At 49.6% G+C, this 22,654-nt stretch overlaps 1 protein-coding gene and 1 long non-coding RNA gene across 7 annotated transcripts in view; one reads left to right on the forward strand and one right to left on the reverse strand.

Moving 5' to 3' along the window:
- Window positions 1-8,603: 8,603 nt before the first annotated feature.
- Window positions 8,604-14,658, reverse strand: LOC117064138. Of its 2 annotated transcripts, XR_004429279.1 has the most exons (4): window positions 13,575-14,658; window positions 12,475-13,065; window positions 11,492-11,623; window positions 8,604-8,646 (listed from the first exon to the last, which is right to left on the reverse strand). It is a non-coding gene; the product is annotated as an uncharacterized LOC117064138 (long non-coding RNA). The 2 variants fall into 2 exon arrangements; XR_004429278.1 differs by lacking the exon at window positions 13,575-14,658 and having other exon boundaries at window positions 12,475-13,199.
- Window positions 14,659-14,675: 17 nt separating this feature from the next.
- MTCL1 (microtubule crosslinking factor 1) overlaps window positions 14,676-22,654 on the forward strand; it is a 133,362-nt gene continuing 125,383 nt past the window's right edge. For 3 of the 5 annotated variants that reach the window (XM_033178320.1, XM_033178321.1, XM_033178319.1), the window contains exon 1: window positions 14,980-16,110. In XM_033178320.1, coding sequence (XP_033034211.1) covers window positions 15,070-16,110 — 1,041 coding nt within the window. In that variant the 5' untranslated portion in view covers window positions 14,980-15,069. Of the gene's footprint in view, window positions 16,111-22,654 lie in introns of all 5 variants that reach the window. The other 2 variants (XM_033178318.1, XM_033178322.1) reach the window with 1 other exon arrangement.

Here is a 22,654-nt window from a genome sequence, read left to right on the forward strand (position 1 = left end):
GCACGGTCGTGTTGTTGAATGGAAGCTGAAATGTCACAAGCAGGTTTCCTTGAGGCGTAATGGGTTTTGTTTTCCCAAAGCCTCAAAGAATCGAACCGCGTGCCCCTCTCCCTCGGTCTTCTCAGAACACTCTCCCAGGACCGAATTTAAACTTCTGGAAGGATCAAAAATCAACTCGTTAATCAGGAGCTCAAAGCCAGCCTCTTCCTGGATCAGTGTATGGGGGTTGTGCCCCTCCACACTCACGGCCCTATTCACTGTTTTAATTAAACATTTTCTTCCTCATCTTTCCCATTTTTAACTTGTATAGAACCCGTTTGAGTGGAACTCATTCTTCCTGTGGGCTCCATGCACTCCCGAAGGCCTCCGATTCCTGATGAGCATAAAACCTTCTTTCCACCATCATCTTGCTTGCAAATGGAAATTCCAGAGCTGCTCCTGGCACTGAGAACCCCAGGACAGACATCTGGTGGGAACTTTCCACGAGGAAGCAAGACATCTCGGTGTGTCTGTCTGCCATCTGAGGACCCTTAGCTCTTTCCTTCCAGCCACTTCTCTGGCATCTCTTTCCTCTGTGGATCCTGCAAAGTCGGCCCGTCTCACTCCTGGGAAAGCCCCCAGCTCTGATGGTAGCCTGGTCCCTGAGGGGAGTAGAGAGTGTATGAGAGGAGGCAGCAACCAGTGGGGCAGGAGCGTGTGCACCACCAGGCAATGCAGAGTTCAAATGCAGGCCACCGGCCCTGCCACTTAACAGTGTTATGCTGTGGGGTGGGCGGCTTCTTCGCCTTGTGTCTTGATTTCTTCATCCGCAGCACTGACAGAAAAATAGCATCTGCCTCCCCCAACTTAGGACCTATGACTGCATTTGACAAGGCTCATTTGCTACCTTCATAAAGCCTTGCCAAACCTAATTACTTCCCTTGTAGGTTTTTCTTATTTTTGAAATTTGCAAAACAGAAAACCTATTTATTTTCTGATGAGAAATGGAACTATCAAGCGCATTGTTTGCCTGTAAGCAGATTTATACAGGAAGCTAAATTATTGTCAGGATGTTGGCTGCACACGGCTCAGAGGCGCTGGTGTTGTGAAGCAATGATGGCCTCACACGTTCATCTCCACTAATAATAGTTCATCCTTATTCAGGTGGCGCTAGATGCCAGGTGATGTGACGCTAAATCTTTATTTATTAAATTTTAATCCTCACTGTAACTTATGAGTTAAGAACTGTTGGCCGGGCGATGTGGCTCACGCCTGTCATCGCAGCACTTTGGGAGGACAAGGTGGGCAGATCACGAGGTCAGGAGATCAGGACCACCCTGGCTAACACGGTGAAACCCCGTCTACTAAAAGTACAAAAAATTAGCCAGGCGTGGTCGTGGGCGCCTGGAGTCCCAGCTACTTGGGAGGCTGAGGCAGGAGAATGGCATGAACCCGGGAGGCGGAGATTGTAGTGAGCTGAGATCGCGCCACTGCACTCCAGCCTGGGAGGCTGAGGAGGACAGATCACAAGGTCAGGAGTTCAAGACCAGCCTGGCCAACATGGTGAAAAACTGTCTCTACTGAAAATACAAAAATGAGCTGGGTGTGGTGGCAGGCACCTGTAATCCCAGCTATTTGGGAGGCCGAAGGCAGGAGAATCGGCTTGAAACCGGAAGGCGGAGGTTGCAGCGAGCCGGGATCGCGCCACTGAACTCCAGCCTGGGCGAAAGAGCGAAACTCTGTCTTGGAAAAAAAAAAAAAAAAAGAAGAGTTTCATCCTTAGTTTAATACTCTGCGGTTGCATTAAACTTGAAATTCTTAGTCCATTGATCTCTGAAACTGTGTTTCTTAAGAGAAATCCAGTGGGACAATGGAGTATATGGATTAACAGAGCAGACACATGCAAGATGCATGTCTGCTGTTCTTTGCCATCTGATTTGCACACTGCATTCATGTGGCCCCTGAGCGCAGCATTCCACTGGGCCACGACATATGGAATTCAGCAAGGCTCAACACAAGTACAAGGCAAGGGTGTCGTGTCCATGGACTGAGTAGGCAGAGGCACTGGAGCTCTGAGAGGCCATGCTTTCCTTTGGGCCAGGAACTGACCAGAACTGGCTTTTGGATGCAGAGAGGAGACAGACAGTAGTGTTCAAATACGCACAGATGGCCAAGAAACCCTATCACATCCTTTCTTACTCATGCTATTTCCCTCTACTAGCCAACCCACTGTTCCTTTTTCTTCTAATTCTTCCCTACTCTTTAGTAAGCTGAAGGAAGAGTGTTTGTAAAATACATGAATATCAAGAAGCAAAACAAAAACAGTTGAGTTAGTTTGGGACAGTGTTTCTACAGTTCCAGTAAGAACAAAACATATTAGTATATGGGATTCAAAATACAAATTGTGTAATATCTGTGATCCAACGTGGGCTAAAAGCTCATGCTTTTTGCATTTAAAAGTGGCATTGCACAACAAAAAGATTTATGGTCTTGTTTTTGTCTTGATCCATCACGGTCTTAGAGTGCCCTTGTGCAATGCAAAGGTTCTGTGAAGTGGTTTATATTGAGCAGGAGAACACAGGGCCTTGCTCGGAGGGCCAGGTGAGGTCCTAGGAACACAAACGCCAGGGTGACCACGGGGGCCAGCTCCTGATGTCAGCCAAAGCTTTTCTCTTTCCTGTGACATTTTCTGTATGAGATTATGTGCCCCATCAAGGCAGGTACCATGTTTTTTTTTCATCCCTGCTGTTCCCAACGTCTACACATGGCCTAGCATTTTTAAAGGTGTTCAATAAAGAATCTTCAAATGAATGAGTGTATACACGAGTGAGCGGATGAACAGGCTATGAGGATTCTTCATCTTCTATCCCAGTTGGATTCAATTTGAAGATGTTCTTACCTGTGGGAATGTGCATTCATCATGGCTGACCAGGCAGGCTGAGTTACCCGGCCTGGGCCAGTTCGCACCTGTTATCTCCGGTAATTACTGAGTATCTCCTTTCACTCTCAGATGTTCTATGACCTGGATGATAAACTATATGACCACCGTAATTACAGAAAGTAGGAAGGCTTCAGAACAAGAACAATAGCCAGAAGACACCAGTCACGGGACTTCCTAAAGCTAGGTGTTGATGAAGGAAGGGACAGCAAATGCTTTCTAAGGCCTCTCACCCAGGCTGGAGTGCAGTGGCCAGATCTCAGCTCACTGCAAGCTCCGCCTCCCAGGTTCACGCCATTCTCCTGCCTCAGCCTCCCGAGTAGCTGGGACTACAGGCACCGCCACCTCGCCCGGCTAGTTTTTTGTATTTTTAGTAGAGACGGGGTTTCACCGTGTTAGCCAGGGTGGTCTCGATCTCCTGACCTCGTGGTCCGCCCGTCTCGGCCTCCCAAAGTGCTGGGATTACAGGCTTGAGCCACCGCGCCCGGCCCTCTTTCTTTTTCTTTAGATGGGGTCTTGCTCTATTATCCAGGCTGGAATGCAGTCATGCAGTCACGGCTCACTGCAGCCTCAAACTCACAGGCTCAAGCAATCCTCCCACCTCAGCCTCCTCAGTAGCTGGGACTACTGGCACACGCCACCATGACCTGCTAATATTTGGGGCGGGGGGAAGATGAGGTCTTGCCATGTTGCCCAGGCTGGTCTTGAACTCCTGGGCTCAAGCATTTCTCCTGCCTCAGCCTCCCAAAGTGCTGGGATTACAGGTATGGGCCACCACCCCCGGGCTCTAAGGGCGCTTTCTGCTCTCAGATTCTTAGATCCTGTGAGATATATTATATATACACATATGTATTATATCATATCTATTTTATATGTTGTTATATATATAACTTTTTATTTCTTTCTTTCTGTTTTTGAGACAGAGTCTCGCTCTGTTGCCAGGCAGTCGCGGCTCACTGCAACCTCCGCCTCCTGGGTTCAAGCGATTCTCCTGCCTCAGCCTCCCAAGTAGCTGGGATTACAGGTGTGTACCACCACGCCTGGCTAATTTTTGTAGTTTTTTGGTAGAGATGGGGTTTCACCACGTTGGCCAGGCTGGTCTTGAACTCCTGACTTTGTGATCCACCTGCCCCGGCCTCCCAAAGTGCTGGGATTACAGGCGTGAGCTGCCGTGTCCAGCCATTTTTTTCTTTATTTACAGGCACACCTCATTTTATTGTGCTTTGCTTTATTGCACTTTGCAGATATTGTTTTTTTTACAAATTGAGGTTTTGTGGCAACCCATCATTGAGTGTGTCTATTGGCACTACTTTTCCAACAGCATGTGTCACTGTGTCCCATTGTGGTGATTCTCAGAATACTTCACAATTTATCATGACTAGTATGACTATTATCTGTCATGGCGATCTTTGCTCGCTGATCTTTGATGTTACTATTGTAATTGTTTTGGGGTGCACTCATATGAGATGACAGACTTAATTGATCAATGTTGTGTGTGTTCTGACTGCTCTGTGGGCAATCTTTTTTTTTTTTTTTTTTTTTTGAGACGGAGTCTCGCTCTATCGCCCGGGCTGGAGTACAGTGGCTGGATCTCAGCTCACTGCAAGCTCCACCTCCCAGGTTTACGCCATTCTCCTGCCTCAGCCTCCCGAGTAGCTGGGACTACAGGCGCCCGCCACCTCGCCTGGCTAGTTTTTTGTATTTTTTAGTAGAGACGGGGTTTCACCGTGTTAGCCAGGATGGTCTCGATCTCCTGACCTCGTGATCCGCCCGTCTCGGCCTCCCAAAGTGCTGGGATTACAGGCTTGAGCCACCGCGCCCGGCCTCTGTGGGCAATCTTTAAAGAAGGAAATACAAAATTTACTTATTCTAAATCCACAGTATTGAAAAACACAAAAGTATGGTTAACTCTCAACATTCTACCCCAGTAAGTTTCAGGAATATGTAGAACTAACTGTGACATTGTGAAATACATATTTGGTCTTCCTCCCCATCTCCTGGTATACAGCTCCTGAAATCCTTGGACTCTTCAAAGTGATAAATGCCTTTCTGTAGCTTCAGGATGGGGGCTGTCCCTGGAAAAACCAAGGCAGGATTAGAGAGTTGGGACTTTCAACGCCACCTCCCCATCTCCAGGGAGGGGAAAAGGGCTGAAGGTTAAGTTGATCAGCAATGGCCAATGGTTTAATCACTCACGCCTATTTAATGAAGCCTCCATACAAACCCAGAAGGACTGGGTTCAGGGAGCTTCTGGATCGCTAACTCATGGAGGTTCCTGTAAGCTGGTATACCATGGACGCTCCATGTCGCTTTCCCCATACTTCACCCTATGCATCTTTTCTTCTGTGTCCTTTGTAATATCCTTTATAATAAACCAGTAAACATGTTTCCCTGGGTTCTGTGAGCTGCTCTAGCAAATCAATCAAAGCCAAGGAGGGGTCATGGGAATCCCGATTTATAGCCAGATTGGAAGCACAGGTCACAACCTGGGGCTTTTGATGAGCATCAGAAGTACGGTGGGTGGCCTTATAGGGCTGGGGCCTCAGCCTGTGTCATCTGAGGCCATCTCTAGGTAGACAGTGTCAGAATTGAACTAGAGGACACCCAGCTGACGTCCACTGCAGAATTAATTGCTTGTGTGCGGGGGAAAAATCCCTGTACATCTGGTGTCAGAATGGTGGTGTGAGGGTAGAGTGGGAGACAACTGAGTTTGTTTTTTTGACTCACCAGCATTTGTTATACTAATTCCATCATATAACCTTCCTAATTATGCTAGTCTATTAAAATTAGTTAACATCTTTTGAGTATATTTTGTCTGAGAATGAATGGAGGTGATGATACGGTTTGGATGTTTCTTCCCCTCCAAATCTCACATTAAATGGTGACCTCCAATGTTGGAAGTGGGCCTGGTGGGAGGTGTTTGGATCATGGGGGTGGATTCTTCATGAGTGGCTTAGCACCATCCCCTTGGTGATGAGTGAGTTCTTGCTTTGAGTTCACATGAGATCTGGTTATTTAGAAGTGTGTGGTACCTCCCTCAACCCTTGTTCCCATGCTAACCACGTGGTGCCTGCTCCCTGTCACCTTAAACCAGGATTGGAAGTTCCCTGAGGCCCTCACCAGAAGCAGATGCTGGAGCCAGGCTGGCGTAGCCTGTAGAACCATAAGCCAATTAAACCTCTCATCTTTGTAAATTACCCAGCCTCAGATGTTTCTTTATGGTGACACAGAAATGGCTGAACACAGGTGACCTACAATTTATTGTGAATAATCCATATTGATAATTATTAGGTTGGTGCAAAAGCAATTGTGGTTTTTGCCATTAAAAGTAATGTAAAAAGGGTGGGGCACGGTGGCTCACACCTGTAATCCCAGCACTTTGGGAGGCTTGACGGGGGTGGATCACCTGAGGTTAGGAGTTTGAAATCAGCCTGGCCAACATGGAGAAACCCTGTGTCTATTAAAAATACAAAAAATTAGCCAGGCATGGTGGCGCGCGTCTGTAATCCCAGCTACTCAGGAGGCTGAGGCAGGAGAATCACTTGAACCCAGGAGGCAGAAGTTGCAGTGAGCCAATATTATGCCACTCTACTCCAGCCTGGGCAACAAGAGCGAAACTCCATTTCAAAAAAAAAAAGGAATGTAAAAAGTAATAAAAATAGCACTTTTAAGTCAACTTTAACTCTCAGATTCATAAGGCTGGGAATAATATTAAAGCTTATTTAAATTCAACTCCTTAATTTTATAGACAAGGCCTCTAAGGCCCAGGAAGACTGAGCCTACTTTGTGCAAGGTCACTAAACAAATCATTGTGTCCGGGCATAGAACCCACATTGTTCTACCTCTTCATTGGTAAAGTATGCCTGACAATAATTTTACACAGGAATAACACTTAAAATGTTTGTTTCATAAGCACTGTTATTTGCTGCTATGAAACTTCCTATAAAAGGTTCTATTTTTGCTTTCCATGTAAACATGCCCTTATTATGTATGTAAAGATGAGCTTAGAGTTGGGCTGGAAAGCCAGACTTCCTTTCAGACAGCAGGAAGAAATGGGAACTGGCATCCTCTATTTCAAATCTCAACTTCTGTTTTGACAGGTAATAATGTTGCCAGATGCCGGGGGTTCAGGCCAGGTCTGGTTGTCACTGTACAGAAAGCCAATCACTGAGATGATGAGTATTGCTGGGGAAGAAAGGCTTTAATGCAGGTGACGTCAGCTGGGACACGGGAGACCAGTCTCAAATCTGTCTCCCTAACCAACTGAAGTTAGGGGTTTATATAGCAGGGAGTTAGGGAGAGGTAAAGAAGGGGCATTGGTCAATAGGCAGCAGGTGCATCTCATGACCGAATGCAGTCATCTGAGAAGTTTCGGTTCCCTGATACTATCTGGGAGGCCCGATGGTCGGTTTCCTGAGAAAGAAATTCAGACAAAACAAATATAAGTTCCTCAGCCTTCAGCTTTATGGGCAAATCAAGCCGGGTTCAGCAACTCTGTAGGTAGAGAAATCAGCAATGGTGAATTATGATAAGAGCAAACATGGTGAGATGTAGAATGTTCTCAATTAACCGGTTAATTTATCTTAAATTTTTTGGAAACACATGCTGCTGACCAGGAAAGGTAGAGAACTTTGATTAGTTTTCCTTACATGACAACGCATTTTCCCTGTGCAACAAGCCTAGAATCCCAGGATGATTTTTGAAAGTTTAGCAGTTATGTTTTAAGAGAAAAAGAGTTCAGACGTCCAATATCAAGGCAACATGCCAAAAGGTTGTATAATGGAATTCTGCCTCCCATGATGAAGAAGATTCTTAGAACCACCTGGAGGCTGTTTTAAATTATACACACACCCATCACCCTGGGACTGACCATTCTATAATAGATTTTATTTTATCCCTGTGGGGATAGGGAAGGGTGCCATCCCAAAAGCCACCACAAGGCGGCACCCTGCAGGACATCGCGGCTCTCCCTGGGCAGGAGCCGTCTCTTTCTCAACCTGCCAGCCCCAGAGCCCCACCTCCCGCCTTTTTTTTTTTTTTTTTAACAAATGCCCTTTAATTTCTTGAAATGACAATCACTACTTGTGGTTGTCACTCCCCTAACCATATATTTTAAAAAACTGTTATACTTCTCTAATGGTAATACAAAAAAGAAATAATAAGAAAGCAACTTATAACAAAATAATATCTATTTCAATATATAAAGCTTAGGTACAGATATACTACAAAATATATAATAAAGTAGTCAGATGCTCTACATAGAAGCAACTGCTAAAACACAGACAAATACAGGTGGGTTCTATTCATGACTCCAGTCCCTTGAGTGGCACAGACTCAATGAAATGATCAAAGATAAAAAATGCATTGAAAATCTCTAAATAAAATAGTCTTTATTTTATTTGTATTTTTTCTTTTTTGAGACAAAGTCTCCCTCTCTCACCCAGGCTGGAGTGCAGTGGTGCGATCTCAGCTCACTGCAACCTCCACCTCCTGGGTTCAAGTGACTCTCCTGCCTCACCCTCCCAAGTAGCTGGAATTACAGGCATGTACCACCATGTCCAGCTACTTTGTTGTATTTTCAATAGAGACAAGGTTTCACCATGTTGGGCAGGCTGGTCTCAAGCTCCTGACTTCAAATGATCCACTGGCCTCGGCCTCCCAAAGTGCTGGGATTACAGGCGTGAGCCACTGTGCCCAGTCCGGTCTTGATTTCTATTGTGGTTTCATTCCTAAAAAAAAAATTCAGCTGATATCAAAACAGCCCTAAAAACATACTGCTTTAGTATACATATATCAAAATAACACGGTGCACTCTGTCAATGTAATTATGATTTGTCAATTTAAAGTTATATTAATTTTTAAAAAATGTTTTAAAAGCTTAAAAAATACTGCTTTATATGTAAAAGTATTGCATTTATGTGTAAAACATGTACTTCTAGCCTTAGATAATGATACACAGATTTTTTTTACCCACGTGAATGTTTCAGGGGACACTTGGAAGTCCTATAGTAGGAGAGATGACTGTTTTTTTTTTTTTTTTTTTTTTCTGAGATGGAGTCTCACTCCATCACCCAGGCTAGAGTGCAGTGGTGATAGCTCACTGCAACCTCTGCCTCCTGGGTTCAAGCGATTCTCCTGCCTCAGCCTCCTGAGTAGCTGGGATTACAGGCACATGCCACCACGCCCGGCTAATTTTTGTATTTTTAGTAGAGACAGCGTTTCATCATGTTGGCCAGGCTGATCTCAAACTCCTGGACTCAAGTGATCCACCACCTCAGCCACCCAAAGTGCTGGAATTACAGGTGTGAGCCACCTCATCCCACCTGGGACGACCCTTCTCTGGGCACATTGCAAGATATCTAGCCACCCTGACTACTCCCCTGCCCTCACTTAAATGCCACTAGCACCCTCCAATCCAGTTGTTGTGACAACAGAAAAGACTGCAATATACATCTAGAATGCTCCCCGTGGGTGCACGCTACGCCCCTATGAAGAACCACTGGTCAGGAAGGAAAGGGCCTCCTTACACCTTCAGCTCTCTACTTCCTCTGGTTCTCACGTCACAGGGAGACTCCCCTGTTCTCCCAGCAGACTCTAGGGCATGCTAGGTTGGGACTCTCTAGTTCAGGTTTAAATGAGCAAATATCCATCACCCAGCATCTCACATGCATAGAGGTGGGTCATCCCGCACAGTAGCGGAAGGAGTTTTGAACAGAATGCAAATGACAAGCCATGTAACACTTGGATCTGTGTAGAAACCATAACACATGTGCCTGTGGTCCCAGCTACTTGGGAAGCTGAGGTGGGAGGATCACTGGAGCCCAGGAGTTGGAGTCTGCAGTGAGCTATGATTGCACATTCCACTCCAGCCTGGGTGACCAAGCAAAACCTCGTCTTTTTTAAAAAAGAAAGAAGGAAGAGAGAAAAAAGAAACACTAACGCAGTGTTTTTCAATGGGAAGTAAGATAATTACTTGCATCAAAAGTATTTGTTAAAAATACAGCCTTCTGGCCGGGCATAGTGGCTCACCCCTGTAATCCCAGCACTTTGGGAGTCCGAGGCTGGAGGATCATTTAAGATCAGGAGTTTGAGACCAGCCTGCCCACCATGGCGAAATCCCGTCTCTACTGAAAATACAAAAAATGAGCTGGGCGTGGTGGCAGGCCCCTGTAACCTCAGCTACTCAGGAGTCTGAGGCAGGAGAGTCGCTTGAGTCCAGAAGGCAGAGGTTGCAGTGAGCCAAGATCACGCCACTGCACTTTAGCCTGGGTGACAGAGCAAGATTCCACCTCAAAATAATAATAATAATAATACAACTTTCCAGGCTAATATCTCTTAAATCAGATCCCCGGGGATATGGCCAGATAATCTGCATTTTTAACAGTCTCGCCAGGAGATTTTAATGTCCTCAAGCTTTAAGAGCCTCTTAAGTTATTGTCATTGTCACCACCAACACCACGCACAGCTGCCAATGTGGACATGAAGCCTTTTTCAGGTCCCATGCGGCATTTTGGCAGTCACCCCTGCAAAGAGAGCTGCGAGGTCCCCACAGACCCTAGTGTTGGATGCAGACTCCAGCTTCAACCTTGGCGGGTGGTGGGGAGGCAGGGGGATCAGGCACCAGGTTGTCCCTTTTTAAAGGTAACTTTCCTGCAGTGCCCAAAAAAGCCACTCACTCTGAAAAATTCCCTCTTCTTTCCACTCTTTTCAAAGAGGATGATTTCTCATGACTTCAACCAGGAATGCTTTCATATTTTAAATGTGCCTTTCTGTTAAAATAAGGGGAAAAACTGGAAGATACATATATGCCTGGGTTTGGACAATGTATTAAACGTATAGAAATTCTGCATATAATTCTGCCTGGGAGTATAGAGTGAAGTATAGTCCTGAGTAAGTCACTTTTTTTTTTTTTTTTTTTTTTTGGTCTATGAGTCAAACCAAGTAAAAAAAGAATTCATTTCTCTTTATATAACTGTATAGATACAGAATAGATCTCTAACTCTCTGAGTGAGAGTTTGGAATCTGAGTGAAAAATCTGGTTCGCTCATATTTTAAGAGTTTTGAAGATTATTTCACTGGTGTTAAATAATGATGATGATGAGATTGGTAATAATACCTTACCCAAGGCCACACAGACAGCAAATGACTTGGGCAGGATTTGAACCCAGATTTACCTAGTGTTAAAGTCTCAGGTCTTGTCACCATACCACACCGTTCTTGGACAAAGAGGTTGTGAACACAGCCACACAAACATTACTCGTCACACCACTGCTGCACGCAGCTCCCTAGGACGGCACTTGGGCCTCTGCAGAGGAATGAGACGATGGGGCCCTGGGCCTTGTGCCAGCATTTACAACCCAGGGTTGCAATGCAGGGAATCAGCCACAGTGAAGCAACCCGGAGATCTGTAAGCCCAGGAAGCCACCACCACCCTGGACACGAGGCAGTGGAGGACGAACAGCTACCAGGAGGAGCAGGCCATCCAGTGACGGCTGGAACCTCAGAAATCCACTCCTCATGGAGACCCAGCCACTGCCGGAGAAGCCGCCCGCAGTAAAGAGGGGAAGACATAACCTGGTTTCTTCCTTCTGGGTCCACTCCCATCTCCTGATAGCACCTCCACTGGCCAAACCCAGTCAGCACACCCAGCGGCCTGGAAATCCACGCTTCCGCTCGCCGCAGAGTAGCGCAAGGGCAAGACTGGATCTGAGGGCACACCGATGAAAACAGGCATGCCCATGCTGGGTTTTGTTATTTCACGGAATAAGCACTTTACAGTTCCCTTAAATAGTAAATCCCCTGTTACCTTTAGATTCATTTGATTTAACAGAAAAAGAATTTAAAATCACGTGTTTCCTTTCTTTGCTTCCTCCTTCCCTTCCTCCACTCCCTCCCTCCCTCCCTTCCTTCTTTCCTTCCCATCTTTTTGAGACAGGGTTTCACCCCCATCACGCAGGCTGTAGTGCAGTGGTGTGATCATGGCTCACTGCAGCCTCCCCTCCTGGGCTTGAGGGAGCCTCCCGCCTCAGCCTCCCAAGTAGCTGGGACTACAGGTGTGCGCCACCATGCCCAGCTTATTTTTGCTTTTTTTTTTTTTTTGGTAGAGACAGGATTTTGCCATGTTGCCCAGGCTTATCTCAAACTCCTGAGCTCAAGCTATCTGCCCACCTTGGCCTCCCAAGATGCTGGGATTACAGGCGTGAGCCACCACGCCTGGGCTACTTTTTCTTTTCTTTTTTTTGAGTGACTTTAAAAACATCTATTATGCAAGCAGGTATCTCTTTATACCTGTAACTCACTGAATACTGGAAAACAAAGCATTATTGGCTGGGCTGGGTGGTGCATGCCTGTAGTCCCAGCTACTTGGGAGGCTGAGGTGGGAGGATGGCTTAAGCCCAGGAAGTTTGACTTTAGTCTGGGCAACATAGCAAGACCCCATATCTTAAAGAAAAAAAAGGGAAAGCATTGATTGAATACTTCCTTACAAAGGGCTAGTAGTCCCGTTTGCCGGGCAAATAATAAGTAATAAGGAAGATGAATTTTATGTGACTTATTACCTGAAAGAAAGAGAAGCTGGCTGCAAATCCTATGGTCATCGAGCTACTGTCTTTGGAAGACTAACATTGAAACATTCTTGGGGGGGCCCTTTCCTTGAGTGTATTTGGTATGAGAAGCTGGCAAGCTTGTGCTGAGAGTCCTGGCCGTAATTCTTCGGAAATGTGAGGGTGTGGGAGGCTTCAGGGTCTCTGGAGGAAGTTCTAGGCAGAGGTCGGGTGTGCTCTGGCCGGACCGCGAGCCCCCTCCCACGGAAGGGGAGAGCTAGAGCGCCCTCTGGGGACAGCCGACCCGGCGCGCGCGGCGGCCGACACCTCTCAAGCCTTTCGGGCTGTGCGGTCATCCACGCTCACCGCGGAGCCAACAGTGTCCTTCTCCCAACGCTGGAGAAACGGCTAGGGCATTAGCCTCAGAGGAGATTAAGGAATTGGATTTCGTAGAGATTGGATTTCGTGCGTGCTGTCTCACATTCAGAGGCATTCCCAGAAAAACGACGCACACAGAACACAACAGCAGCGGAGCGGGCGAGGTCTCAGCGTCCCCAGAGCTCAGCCAGGGCGAGGCAGGATGACTTCGGGGCAGGGCTCTCCTGACTTACAGGATTACAAAAAAAGGGTTCATCCTGCATTTTTTGAAGGAGATGGCTAAGTAGGGTAACTCTGTGGTTAAGATCACAGACTTTGAAGTCGATTTTTTCCTCTTTATTTTTGTGAGTCGCCCCCCCCCTTTTCTGTCCCTGCTCCCTCGGCCCCCTCACCGCGCATACTGCCACAGCCACTCGCAGCTCCCATGGCCCACCTCCCTCTCCTCCAGGCTGCTGCCCCCGGGGTCTTTCTGAGCACATCAGATCACCTTGCTCAGAATTGCCCTGGCTACCGCCTCTAGTTTAATGCCCAACGGCCTTGGTAGGATATTCGGTGCCACACACCCTCCAGTCTCCTCTCTAATCCCTAACCCACCTGCCTCCCCGCCTAGGGGCCCTGCTCTCTGCAGGCTCTACTGTGTCCTGGGCCCTCAGCTGCCAGACCAACCCGTCCTTCCAGGAAAATGCAAGCCTCCCCAGGCGGGGTTACGCTCCCGCCCTCCACCTTGTATTTATTACCTGACCCTCTGTCTCCTGCAACGCCAGGGCTAGAGGACAGGCTGGCCCTTATTCCTATGGGCACTGGCCAACATCCAACGCCTGGGACATAAACTGCACCCAATGGGATGTGAACTGCACTTTACAGTTTGCACGGTGTGTTCTGGTATTTGCTCAATCTTCACACACACTCAGGTGGCAGTACGTTTTAATGATGCAGGCGAGGGTACTGGGGCTCAGAAAGGTCTAGTGCCTTCAAGAGGTAGAACCGGTGCCCGGGCTCCGGGCTGTCTAGGCGGAAAGCCTGCAGGACTCGGAATCCTGAGGACCTGGGTTTAAGCCCGCTCAGCCAGGGACTGGGTGAGGCATCGCAGGCAAGTGACTTCACCTCCCTGCGCCGGTGCCCTAGTCTTTACCGAAGACAGCAATTCCAAACCGGGACTGTGGTGAGATTTAAATAAAACAATGCCCAGCAAGTGGCCAGCAGGCCTGGCTCGTAGCCGGAACTATAAATGCGAGTTCCTTTTCTGACCCCCAGCTTGGCAAGGGCTTCTCCTGTTTGGGCAGCAGCTCCTTCTCTTCTGAGCTCCTGAGGCCACAGGGGTGCCAACTGTGGAGCGCCCGCCGTGCCGTTTTGACGCGAGAGCTGTGTCTGGTACCAGCGATCCTTAAAGGAGCTCGGAGACCAGGGGCACAGCTTAGAGAGGACAGCGGGGGAGGGGACGGGCCTCGGGGAGGCGGGCGGCGGATGGAGGGGCACGAGGGGGGCGTTGTCAGCCGCGGCACATGCCTTCCCCAAGTGGCCGGTGCCGCCCCTTGCCCCCACTTCACCTCCACCTCTTCCCTTCCTCCCTAGCTCCTGGCAGCGTCTCTAGGGCCTCAAAAAGCAAGGAGGGTCCCCGGGCGGCGAGGGCGCGTGGACCCAGCCTGCGCCTGCTCCCAAGGGCGCGCAGGCCCCGCCCCGTCCCTGCCGGGTGCCCGCCCCCCGGGAAGCGCAAGCCCCGCCCCTTCCCTCGCCCCTCCCCCGCACGGCGCCGGCTGGCTGGAGGCGGGGCATGCGCACGGGCAGCGGGCGAGGGCGCGGGGTGGCGGGGCGCGCGCGTGCGGCTTCTCTCAGCCGGGAGCGGCGGGGGCGGGCGCGGGCCGTAGCGGGCCGGAGGTGGGCGGGGAGGGGGACGCCGGAGCCGGGCGCGCGCCGCCAGCGCCGCCGCTGCACCGGTGACCGCGAGCCCGGAGCGCGGGGTCCGGGGATGCGAGCGTCCAGGAGCCGCCGCGCTGCTGAGCCGGGAGAACTCGATCCACGGTGACCTCAGCGAGGGGCGAGCGCGGCGGCGGCGAACCCCGCGGGAATCCTTGGGGCCGGGGTGCGGGGGGCGGGGAACGGCGGGAGCGCGGGGCGCAGCCCGGGCGGGGCTGGGACAGTGATGAGCGAGTGCGCGGGGAGGCTGCACGCCGCCGCTGCCGCCGTCGCCGCCCGGAGCGTCTGCCGCCTGAGCTGCTGCCCGCGGACCCCGCCATGGAGACGCTGAACGGCCCCGCGGTCGGAGGCGCCCCGGACGCGAAGCTGCAGCCGCCCGGCCAGCACCACCGCCACCACCACCTCCACCCGGTGGCCGAAAGGCGGCGGCTGCACCGAGCGCCCTCACCCGCCAGACCCTTCCTTAAGGACCTGCACGCCCGGCCCGCCGCGTCCGGCCCGGCCGTCCCCTCCTCGGGCCGAGCCCCGGCGCCTGCCGCCCCCCGCTCGCCCAACCTCGCGGGCAAGGCGCCGCCCTCGCCGGGGTCCCTGGCCGCGCCCGGCCGCCTCTCCCGGCGCGGCGGCGGCGTGCCGGGCGCGAAGGACAAGCCCCCGCCGGGCGCCGGGGCCAGAGCGGCTGGCGGTGCCAAGGCTGCCCTGGGAAGCAGGAGGGCGGCGCGCGTGGCGCCCGCGGAGCCGCTGTCCCGGGCTGGGAAGCCTCCTGGAGCCGAGCCGCCGCCCGCCGCTGCCAAGGGCCGCAAAGCCAAGCGCGGCTCCCGGGCGCCACCCGCCCGCACTATCGTCCCCCCGACCCCGGCCGCCCGGATTCCTGCCGTGACCCTTGCGGTGACCTCGGTGGCCGGGTCTCCGGCCCGCTGCTCGCGCATCAGCCACACGGACAGCAGCTCCGACCTCTCCGACTGCCCCTCCGAACCCCTGTCCGACGAGCAGCGCCTGCTCCCTGCCGCCAGCAGCGACGCCGAGTCTGGCACGGGCTCCAGCGACCGAGAACCCCCCCGAGGAGCGCCGACGCCGAGCCCCGCAGCCCGGGGAGCGCCGCCGGGCAGCCCCGAGCCCCCAGCGCTCCTCGCCGCGGGCTCCTGTCCCGGGGGCTGGAGCATCCCGGGTGGAGTTTCCGGGGGTTTCGCGGGGCCCGGCGCGGCGGAGGATGCCCGGGGTCGCGCACCGCCGGAGCGACCAGTCCCCGGGACCCCCAAGGAGCCCAGCGTGGGCGAGCAGCCTCGGCTCGTGCCAGCGGCGGAGGAAGAGGAGCTGCTGCGGGAGATGGAGGAGCTGCGCTCGGAGAACGACTATCTCAAGGTGAGCCGCGCCTCGGCCGCAGGTGTCCCGGGGCGCTCCCGGAGGGCCTGACTGCGGCAGGGACCCGCCAACCCCGCCTTCCTGGGCCTGTCCAGCGCCTTCTCCCTCCTGCCCTCCACGGTTCAGCCCCCCATTGTCAGGCGTTGGGAACTTAAGCCCAAACTTCTGGAAGGAGCAGCAAGACCTGGGGGTCTCCGCCAGTTCGCAACCCACTTCGCTGTTCTCGCGTCTAGAACTTCTGCCTCTCTTCGCTGATACTTTTACTTTTGTTGACCTGTTGGGGCCTAGGAGGCTGTAATCGTTTTGGGGAACTCAGCCGACACCCCCGTCCCCGCTCAGAACGTGCCAGCCTCGCCTGTGGGAACAGGTGATCCTTCGCCAGAGAGCTCTAGCCGGGCCACGTGCGGGCGTGGCGGTTCAGGACAATGCCACTGGGGGGCCCCGGCTGCGGACCCGCCCGCCCCTTCTCCTGCAATTATAGAAAGAGCTGGGGGCCCTCAGGGTCTCCTGGGCTCCGACATCCCGGGTAGAGGGGGCCGCGCCGTTTTCGGTGACCAAGCTGAAGCTCAGTAGTGGTCCCTGGAGTGTGGCCCGGGTTGAGGAGCAACAGTGTTGCGCGGGCCAGTCCTTTGTAAGCATCCAGGAGCAGGCTTTCTGTGTCGGGAGAGGCCACGCCAGCACTTTCTAAGGAATCGCGGCGCCTGCTGCACTCTCTGAGTATTTTCCAGCAGGGCCTGCGGGCAGTGGCCTCTTAGTCGCCTTAGCACTGGGTGCTTAATCCGGCTCCATCTTTTCTCCACGGAGGGGGGCTGACGCTGCAGACTGGGTTCCTGGGGTCAGGACGATCCAGGTGACTTGAGAGAAAATAAGGGGAGTTGCATTGATAGCACTGTTGTATTTATTGTAATCTTCAGGTTCGTAAACAACTCCAGTGGTATAAATCTGTGTATCTGTTAAGTCTTAATGAGCAGCCTTCAAACCCAGGGGTGTGGCCCTGCTTCTTCAGGGGTTTATGTGATTTCAGCTGTTTTCTCAGCAAATGATGAGCCTAACCAGTACGGGCCAGTTGTTGGCTAGTGGGGTTGAGGACTGGATTTTAAGGTGAATGGTGGTGAATTCTGCAGTTGACAATCAGAGCACGTTAACACTGCTGGGTGGTCCCAAGCCTAAATCTCTTATGGAGCTGCTCCAACCAGCTGAGCCTTGTAGTTATTTTACTTTGTGCAAGAAGTAACAGTGAGGCAGAGAAAGAGAGGTGACAGAATAAAGATTGGGACTTACAGCACGATGTCTCAGATAGTATGTTTGCTTTTGTCACTTACTCTTAGGTAATAGACAACGGAGTGAAGTTCAAAGGCAACTATGTTGCGGGTGACTCCATCATGAAAGCAGCTGTTTTGTAAATCTCCAACAAATGTAAGCTCCCTGAGGTTGACAAAGATAATCTTATTTCTGTATCCTTGGCTCTTAGCATAACCCCGACTTACTTTCTGATTGAATGGTGTTTATCCAAATGACTGCTATGCAAGCGAAAATTGTATTTCTTTAAAGAAGTTTCTCATTATACCTTTGATCTTAAGGTACGCTATCCATCATTTTGAAGTTCATTCTTGGTGCAGCTGGTTATTTGCTTTATTTTTTCGCAATGAATGAAATGTGTCTGAGCCTGGAGTCTCATACAGTGTATTTGGTATTTCAGTGGATCTGCCCAACAACATAGCGTTATGGTGGTGGTATCATGGTCATAACTACTATTTCACAGACGGAGATGCTGAGAACCTAAAACAGATGACTTGGCCAAGGTCATACAATGAGTAAGTGGTGGCACCTGTGTTTCCCCAGCACCTGTGCCCATTTTACTGCACCGGGATGCAGCCCTATTTCCAGCGAGGCTGCTTTCCTCTGAGCACACTGCTTCTGAGTTGTTTTCATAGCTCAAAATGTTCCCTGTGGTGAGCTTTTCTAGGGGCCCTCTGTTTTCTTTTCAGGTGAGAGGGCTGTCATGCCCGTCTCTCCACTAGCCTGTGTACGAATGGTCACATAAATCCCACTGCCAGTGTTTCAGTTGTGAGGACTGTTCAGTTGCCGTTTACTGTGGAGGAGGTGTCACTTGCATCCATTGACTCTGCCTGAGCCCACTTCCCCACCCTTCCTCTGGCAGCAGGGGGAGAGAGGAGGGTTCTGAAGGGGGCTAGCAAACCAGATGATTGCGTGTGTGCATGTGAGGTGCTCACTTGGTCACTCAGAAGCTTAAATGACAGTAGTTCAGTTCGGGAAAGAAACGCAAGGATCCTAATGGACTTTTTTCTATAGGTCATGGAGCCTGCCCACATGTGCAAAATTGGGTCCAGAGCCTCAGGGACCCCATGGGGCAGAGGCAGGAGTCACGCCTTTGCAGTGGTGGTTAGCGTGTGCCCTTTATAAATCAAAACTTCTCTTTTTGTTGTTTTCAAGGGCACTTTTTTCTGTTTCTTTTCTTTTCTTTTTTCTAGAGACACAGAGTCTTGCTCTGTGGCCCAGGCTGGAGTGCAGTGGCATGATCATAGCTCACTGTAACCTTGAAACTGTGGGCTCAAGTGATCTTCCTGCTTCATCCTGCTAAGTAGCTGGGACCACCGGTACACACCACCAAGCTGGGCTAACTTTTTAAATTTTTTATAGAGACAGGGTCTGGCTATGTTGTCTAGGCTTGTCTTGAACTCCTGGCTTCAAGTGATCCTCCCTCCTTGCCCTCCTAAAGTGCTAGGATTACAAGTTTGAGCCTCTGTGCCCCGTAGGGGTACTTTTTAAAGAGGGTAGATAAAAGTACATCCTTGACTTGCTGCTTTGTTAGGGAGCGCTGCACAGAACTAACTGTCAGGTTTAGATACAGCATCCATCTATTCCATTGTATCTGACAAGAGGCTTGGCCCACAGATTTTACGTTGCTGTATTCTGGAGGATTCCAAGTAAGTGCTGTCATCATTGTTGTACAAGACTGTCGCAGTTTCTGAACTAGAATGACCAAAGCCCAATTCAGCAGAAAAATAAGTCCAGCAAAACCTTAGGAGGATGTCGTATGGATCAGGACATTTAAGTGGAATTATCTTGGCTTTTAGACAGGCTGCTGTATTTTTTTATTTTATTTTATTTATTGTTTTTGAGACAGAGTCTTGCTGTGTTGCCCAAGCTGGAGTGCAGTGGCGTGATCTCGGCTCACTGCACCCTCCGCCTCCCAGGTTTAAGCCGTTCTCCTGCCTCAGCCTCCTGAGTGGCTGGGATTACAAGTGCCTGCCACCATGCTTGGCTAATTTTTGAATTTTTAGTAGAGACAGGGTTTCACCATGTTGGCCAGGCTGGTCCTGAACTCGTGACCTCAGGTGATCCGCCTGCTTTGGCTTCCCAAAGTGCTGGGATTACAGGCATGAGCCACCATGCCCTCCTGGCCTGTATTTTTTAAAATAGCCAGTGTCAACAGAGAAGTGGACACCCTCTGTTGTGCTGTAACAGAGCACAATTTCATCATCCCCGACTCTTTCTGTTCCTTCTCCACCTTCATCAAATGGTGCCTGCGTGACTAGGTGAAAAATGCAAAATCAATCCAGGTAGCTGGCTTTTATGTGAAAACACAGACAGAAAAGCACTCTTGTCGTCCTTTGACCTCTGATAAACTCAAATACATTTGGAAGTATTCTGAAATTCAGGTGAGCGCTTCAGTTGAGTTATCCAAAGGCCTGGGCTTCTCATAAAACCCAGGCACTTTCTTAATGTTGAGGACGTCGGCAAAGTGCTGGTGTGTTCCTTCCGTGCCACACTGCCAGGACTGTGTTTTGCTCGAGTGCTCTGAGGCAATCAGACAAGCCGGAGTGCTCATTGTCAACATATTAATTATGTTCTCTGTTTCCACAGGCTTTTCAGGAGGACTTAGTTGGCATTTACTAGCCTGTTTTGAAAATGCTTTGAGTGGCCATAACCTCACAGCTCCCCCCCCCCGCCCCAATAGTGTCCTCTTGCCATGCTGACCTCCGCAGGGTGGATGAGGATTGGGGTGGGAGAGCCGTTTCTTTTTGCTTTGCTTTCTCAGTTATTTCATAGGAATTGTTTTTTGTTAAAAGAAAACAAGTTGGTGCTAGATACAGGGGCAGATACAATTGGCTTCTTGGAGAGGAATGTGATTTCCTAAGGGAGAGGTTGAGCTTTGTTTTTATGGGCTGCAGTGTCTCACTGCTGATCCAAGCTTACCATCCTACTTCTCATTGGAGTTAGCCTTTTGAGTTTCAAGCCCTGACCTGGTTTGTGACATTTGGCTGCCGGGCTGCCCAGGTGCCGGGCGCTCAGTGTGGCCTGGGGGTGGAGGGGCACTTGGAGAGGAGCGCAGGCCGTGCTCTGCCGCTGATGTGTCTCAGCGCCTCCTTGCTCCCCGAACTCCTTTCTCTTTCGGAAGGGTTAACATGGACAGTATTCCCCATTCTTTCCCGACATTCGCTGTCCATACCCGCTGTGTATTCAGCCAGTGCAAGAGAGTGGCTATGATCATTTTCAGTGGCAGCTAACGTAGGCGAGAGCTGTGGCCACCAGCTGCTGGCTGGACCGTCACCTGGTAGACAGTGGGAGTGGCCCTGCACCTCCTTAGTTACAGCTGGAACTCTTGGAGGAGAACATTTCCCTTGTCTGGAGGGAAGTGAGGTGGATTATTCGTATGTTACAAAAGAGAGTAGTTTCTGTCTGCCCAGAAGATAGAATTATTGCAGCAGTAGCCAGATGACTGCTTCTACCATCCAAACTGGGTCTATTTAAACAGGAGGTGCTAAAATAGAGATAGTTACTGATTTTGGGTATTTAAAAGAGATTCAGATTTTCATATAGTTATTAACATGATTAAGAGTTTTCATCACTTATACTAAGAAACCATGGATTTGGTTTTTATTATATATTCATGAATAACTATCCTGTTAGAGGTTTTCATCGAAACATGTAATTTTAATCTTGGTTTACTCTAGTGCAGACATGGTACCTCATTATTCCTCTAATTTGAGATACATGATAAGGCTTGATTTGTCAGCCACAGGCAAAGGGGAATAATTGACTGGACTTCACAGTACTTCAAGATTTCGTTTTATATACAAAACTTAAAAAAGATGTTTAATTAAAACTAGCTTTTCAATGAGATAATGATCTAACACTTAAGTATCCTCTAGACTTGATGTTAATTCAGTAAAAAACTATTAAGGACAGTTTTTTTTTTCTTATTTCTGTGTATGAAAAGACAATAGCAATTTTCCAGTTTTATTTACTATATCTTAAGTTACACCTGTCAGAAACATCATATACTCTGCTTGATTTGATTTACGTAAATTTTTAGTAGGCAGATGTCGTTAAGTTTCTGCAATACGGTTTTCTAAACTGGAGCATGCCGTAAGAAAATTAATGTAATGTTACTTTGACAATCACTATCCATCATGACCCTAATTCCAAAAATCATGGTTTTTGCTTTTCAGATGGCTGCTGCCAGCTTACATGGTTTATAATTTGCTTCTCTTTAACTGCTTTTCACTGAACCTGAAAATTACTTTTTTCTAGGCTCTCTGGGAAGAGTTGAAATACTGGCCCTGGTCCTATCTCTGCAACAGACCAATGGTGGAAAGCCATTTATACTTAGAGAATCTCAGTTTCCTCATTTTAAAGATGGGAGTATTAGCCAGGCATGGTGGCATGTGCTTATAATCCGAGCTACTCAGGAGGCTGAGGCAGGAAGATCACTTGAGCCCAGGAGCTCAAGGTAGCTGGCAGTGAGCCATGGTTGCACCTCTGTGCTCCAGGTTGGGTCACAGAGGGAGACCCTGTCTCTTTAAAAATAGGAGGGAAGAGGCATGGATATCTTTGCCGCACATTGCAGTGTCTTCCTAAGAACCAGTTGCTCTAATGGATATGCTTGTGTGTTGTCACTTGTCGAGCTGTAAATGTTAGGCTGCTTTTATTGATTTACACTGATGGTCGGCTTTTAAAAGTACAATTGAAGGTCTGTTATTGTTTCATTTGTCCAGGTTGAAGCAAATAATTTATAGTATTTACTTCAAAGAGTGTGTGTTTGAAAGCAGACAGACCTGGGTTTGCAGTGTGGCTTCAGTTTACTAGATGTGAAGCTTTGGACACATGTAACTAGCCTCGGTTTTGTTTTTTTGTCTAGAAACTGTGTAATATGTTTCTGATAGGGTTATTGTAGGGTGAGGTGCTTAATAAACGACGCCTGTTCTGTAAATTTAGATAAAATATGAATTATAAGAGCAGTGATTTAAATACATGCAGTTATGGTGCATTAGTCCATTTTTATACTTCTGTGAAACACTAGACTGGGTAATTATTATAAAGATAAAAGGGTTTAATGGACTCACAGTTCCACATGGCTGGGGAGGCCTCACAATCATGGTGGAAGGCAAAGGAGGAGCACAGACACATGTTACATGGAGGCACGTAAGAACTGTGCAGGGGAGCTGCCCTTTGTAAAACCATCAGATCTCTTTTGAGACTTACCCACTATCACGAGAACAGCACAGGAAAAACCCGC

This window comes from Trachypithecus francoisi, unplaced genomic scaffold (genome assembly GCF_009764315.1).
Source record: "Trachypithecus francoisi isolate TF-2019V2 unplaced genomic scaffold, Tfra_2.0 Lachesis_group19, whole genome shotgun sequence".
Classification (NCBI taxonomy): Eukaryota; Metazoa; Chordata; class Mammalia; order Primates; family Cercopithecidae; genus Trachypithecus; species Trachypithecus francoisi.